The following is a 5275-nucleotide window of genomic DNA, read 5'->3' as shown; positions in this document are numbered from 1 at the left end:
GACAGTGGCAAAGGGAATCGGATAAGCGCCTGACACCACGTATATGTCACCCACGATTCCACCCACGCCCACGCCCGTGCTACGTGGGTCCGAAAGCGTGTAGGTTGGGAGGGATGTGTCTTCAGGGACTCCCGGTTGACACGAAACAGTAGGGGAAGGTTGGCGATGCAATTAATGCGGGAACTGGCAGTGGTTGTGGTGGTGTTGGTGGTGGTGGTAGTGGTATTTATATGCTTGTGTGAAGATAGATGGATAAGCGGGTAATTTGATGGGTTGATAGATATGTAAATGGACAGTTGGGCAAACAAATAGATAGATGGATAGGCAGGCAGATAGATAAGTCAATAAATTCGTAAATGATTAACAATATAGATGTGCATGTAGATAGAAAAAAAGTCTATATTCCTCTACTTAGTGTCCTGTCACCCTGGTTTATTGTCAGAAATACTCGTATATCAGGCGGTAGAAATGGTGAATGAAAAATAGTACAGTCTGCCTTTTAAGCACCTTGTTTATTGCCTCGCGGAGTTGCTACACTCGCTGTACAAGATACAATTTAATATTTCCTGCTTTGACAAATAACAAAAGCTGGACACGATAACGAAGAGGAAGATGTCACAATAACCAATAAATCGACATGTTGTATTTGTATAAGCATAGCGTCTCATTAATAAGAGATTTAGTGACAGATAGTTATCATAAACATATATACATGCGTCCTGACTTCACAGATAACCTTTTGCTACGGCAGTAGTCTCTTAGCGGTGGTGGTGGTGAACACAGTTGTGGCGGTGGGCTATACTGACCCATGCACATCCACACCCAGAGACACACACACACACACACACACACACACACACACACACACACACACACACACACACAAATAAAGTGAAGTGTTGCTATATTACCGACAGTTTTCAAGGAGCACCAAGAGGCAATCAGTATGAGAAACCGTGCAAGCCTTCACCACACTGCCTAATCTTCGTCTATTAAAGGTATTTATAAGGCTATTCACTTAATGTTAGGTTTTCTTTACATATGAGAGTGAAAACAGTACGCAAATATTTTCAAGTAATGGTATAAGGAGCATAAAAGAGCAAGGCGTCTGTATTACCCTCTCATATTTGTTTCCTTCACTTACCCTCGGCCAAACATGTGTCACAAGGTAGCCACCAGTCTAACATTTCATTTAGTCTAGTCAAAATTTCTCTGTGTGGCTTAATTTTGGTTTGGTGAGATGATAAAGGCTATATATGGATGTCCCGCCGCCGGTGTTGCCTCCAGGCCGCTTCCCCCCCGACGGTCCCCTAGCCAACACCCTACACCCGCCCTCACCCACCCGTCACCAGCCAGTTGGGTCAAATACTTTTTTTCCAATATTTCCTGACGCTAATATTACGCTTCCATGGTATGTTTTTATGGTTTCTATAAATGTTTCGTTGTGTTTGAAGTGTGTTCCGCGCCTGTGCTGGGTAAATATGTGGCGTTTAGTGGTGTTTTATGGCGTATGTTAAAGGCTTTTAACGCTCAAAATTTCCCACTTGGAGTTTTGAGCTTTTTCATTTCAAGGTATAAGTGGGCCTTTATGGTAGCAAAAGAGTGCCTGTCCTCTTTTAAGTGTGAAATCAATCTATTGAGTGAAATATGTGGACTTTGAAATGGTGTTTGGTGCTGTTGTAAAAAGCTCTTATTTTTCTTTATTTTATTTGCTCACGTTTCTGCTTCTCGGTCTAACACGCTGTAGAATGCCCGAAAAGATAGCTCAGACTCCCTGAAATGTGATAAAATACACGCCAAGTGAAAATGGCTTGACTTTACAGGACGTTTTAAGAGATTTATGGGTTAAAATGTTTTGTACTTTTAACGTACTTAATTTAGACCTTTTTTAAAAACCAGTTAAGCTGGAGATATTTTGATATTTTGAAAATTAGTTTAAGTATTTATCACGTCATAAAATAACAAGCATTTGGCCGTGGCTTCGTTTTTGTAAAAGTCATTTTGAAATGAAATGATTTACGTAATTTAGCCGAGTCACCCCCGTTCCCGTTCTCTCTCGGATGACCACAGGCCACCCAGGTAGTGGCTGGCGCCAATTTTCCAAATCCACAGTTCGTCGATATTTTGCCTAATATCTAGTGATTTCTACGTGTTTTCGTGGGTTTCTAGGTTCAGATGTTTAGATAATTGTAGCAGAAAGAGGAAGAAAGTTGAAATAAAGGAGGATAAAGAGGAAGAGAGGAGAAAGGGAGGAGGAAGAGGAGCAGCAGCAAAGCCATAATACTTAAGTCACCCTCCATTTCCTGAATATTTTGTCTAATATCTAGTGTTTTGATGTGTTTCTAGGCTCAGACGTGTGGATGGAAGGAGGAGGAGGAAGAAGAAGGAGTAACAATGGAGAAGGATGAAGAAGAAATGAGAAATAAAGGTGGAATAAGAGAAGGAGCCAAGGTGTAATATTTAGGTAAGTTCTTTATAATGCATACTGTTGGTTTTGGGATAGATTTTGGGTAGATTTTAGCAAGGCGTTTGTTACCGCATTAGTGCTGAGACTACATGGGATAGGGGTAGGTTAGTTGATTGGATTAGTGAATGGCTTTCTGATAGGTAAAGACAACACAAACTTTAGCTATGAGATGGAGGGATGTTGGCTAGAGGCAGTAGAGGAGGGAAAGGATTTAGGAGTAGTGATAGACAGGACTATGAAATTTTCAAAGCAATGTTTAGAAGCAAGAAATAGGACAAATAGGATCCTGGGTTTTATAAATAAAAATGTTAGTTATAAAAGTAAGGAAGTGGTGCGTAACTTATATAATTCCTATGTTAGGCCCCATTTAGACTATTGCATACAGGCCTGGTCACCCCATTATAGGCAGGATATCAACATGTTAGAAGCAGTTCAGAGAAGAGCAACTAGGATGATACCAGCATTAAAGCGTCTGGAGTATAGAGATAGATTAAAGGAATTAAACATGTTTTCATTTGAGAGGAGATGTATAAGAAGGGATATGATAGTTATTTAAAATGTTTTCAGATACAAACTACATAGATGTGAGATCTTTCTTCACCTTAGAGGAGGGAAGTAGGACTACAAATCATGGCAGGAAGATTAGAAAGCAAGGCTGCAGGTTAGATAGAAGAAAATATTTCTTTAGTCATAGGGTGGTAGATTTCTGGAATGAATTGCCAGAGAGGGTTGTAAATAGCACTAGTTTGACAATGTTTAAAAACAGATTAGATAGCACTTAAATTTATTAGACTTATAATTATGTATAGCGCTGCATGATAGTTTTTATAAGAAATTTACTATAGTTAAATAAGACATGATCCCCATGTATGGGGATCACAGATTGTAGAGGAATTCGCTGCAGGACTTAGCCCTGTTAATGGGCCAAATATTTAGAATTAGTATATAATGTATTGTGTACTTGTAAGTGTATCTTTAAGTACTGATGACGAGGTCGCTGTGCGACTGATACAGGATAACCTAGATGGGCCCTGGTGGCCCTTTGTTATCCTATTATTTATGTTATGCTCTCTCTCTCTCTCTCTCTCTCTCTCTCTCTCTCTCTCTCTCTCTCTCTCTCTAACAAGGTAACAAAATGATAAATTAAGTGCTATACAAAGCAATTATTACATACAAACTACCACATCCTAGGAACACAAGAAAATTAATTTCAACGCTGGTTTGGCACTCACTTGGCGCGAAGCATAAGAAGAAAATAGATAAAAGTTGATAGTGAAAGAGAAGTTAGGAAATATATAAACCAGCTACACGAGTGAGAAAAGATCATGAGGCGGTCCGTTGCAAAGGCTATCTCAATAATCTCCCGCCTCGACAGTGTACATCCGAAATTCTGAATCCAATGTCAACAAAGTGTAACCTGCACGTGCACGACACTTTGCCCGCTGGGGTGGACAGGACTGATGGATTGGCTGTGTACATCGTTGATCAGTGCAGTGTTGACTTGATGTAAGTGTGAGTCTGCACACACTGGACTGGTGTTGAGTCATCATGGTGGTGCAGGAGTTGTCACAGGACACGGTGCGGCTGATTAAGAGCACTCAGGTCATCACCACTCCCGTGTCCATCGTGAAGGAACTCCTGGAGAACTCAATCGATGCTGGTGCTGCTTCAGTAACCATCAGACTGGTGAGTGGATGGTGACTGGCTCGTTAAATGAAGGAAAAGGAAAATTTCATTGAGCTTGCGTCAGTCATGGAGAATTGGGATGGATAGGTTGGCTGCGCACAAATGATGCCTTAAAAGTGATCGTATCTCTTATAAATAATATAATAACTACAGCAATAATGCATGACTGGTAGCCCTATTCCCCGTGAGTGGTAAACCTACTGAGTTTCACCACCTTGTCCTTTCTGGACGAAACTAATTTTTTCTGTTAGATTTCGGCTTGTTTTTAATTAAAATGCCACTTGTTTTTGGCGCAAATCAACCAATTTTTTTTTTTACAGCCCCAAAACATATTATGATTTGCTTAAAAAAACATTGGTAAATTAATTTAAAACAAGCCGAAATCTACCAAAAAAAAAATAGTTTCGTCCAGAAAAGAACCTTATTTAATATAATCTAACCTAACCTATCTAAACATAACCTCTATAAAAGATTCAATTACCTTATTTGTAATCCGAGCCTTCCTCGAGAGTGACGGGCTGTTGCTGCTGTGTGCCTTGAGGGGGATAGAGGCGGGCAGCTTGAATGAGGAAATGGTGCAGGTGGCTATTCTCCTCATGAATAAAGTTGTCGTTGCTCCTGTTCAGAGCCGTGGAATCTTGGTGGTGCAGCTCTGCTTAGTCTGACTTTTTCAAAACAATTGCAACTTTTGACTTTTCCACTTCGAAATTCCTGGTGCACCAAGGTGACAAAGATGCAACTCAGTGCATGTTTACTGCAACACCCAGCTCTGCAAATGGATAGTTTTCAAGGTATGACTTTTCAGCTTATGTCTACCTCATCCCCAACGATCTTTGGGTCCCTGTGGGAAATTGTGTTTTTTGGGTGGAGGAGCATTACATTAAGTAACATGTGTTGCAGAAGAGGTCAGGAACCAAGAAAATCACATTGAAAATCAGAAAATACATAAATTACATCTTTGACAGTGGTAGCAGCAGCAGCAGTGGCTGCCATGAGCGTTGTTGCGTTATTGGCGACCAGCATTGCCAACAATCAAGGGTTACTAACTAAACCCAACATTATAACCTCAATTTAATGTTTTCTCTCTCTCTCTCTCTCTCTCTCTCTCTCTCTCTCTCTCTC

At 40.5% G+C, this 5275-nt stretch overlaps 1 protein-coding gene across 5 annotated transcripts in view; it reads left to right on the top strand.

Moving 5' to 3' along the window:
• The first annotated feature begins 2410 nt into the window (after positions 1-2410).
• Positions 2411-5275, top strand: part of LOC123516598 (PMS1 protein homolog 1-like) — a 46002-nt gene continuing 43137 nt past the window's right edge. For 2 of the 5 annotated variants that reach the window (XM_045276127.1, XM_045276126.1), the window contains exon 1: positions 3836-4153. In XM_045276127.1, coding sequence (XP_045132062.1) covers positions 4016-4153 — 138 coding nt within the window. In that variant the 5' untranslated portion in view covers positions 3836-4015. Of the gene's footprint in view, positions 2465-3835; positions 4154-5275 lie in introns of those variants that run through there. The other 3 variants (XM_045276129.1, XM_045276130.1, XM_045276128.1) reach the window with 3 other exon arrangements.

The sequence above is a fragment of the Portunus trituberculatus genome, chromosome 41, assembly GCF_017591435.1.
Source record: "Portunus trituberculatus isolate SZX2019 chromosome 41, ASM1759143v1, whole genome shotgun sequence".
NCBI lineage: Eukaryota > Metazoa > Arthropoda > Malacostraca > Decapoda > Portunidae > Portunus > Portunus trituberculatus.
The sequence above is the reverse complement of the archived record's forward strand: the minus strand, read 5'-3'. Positions and strand labels throughout refer to the sequence as shown.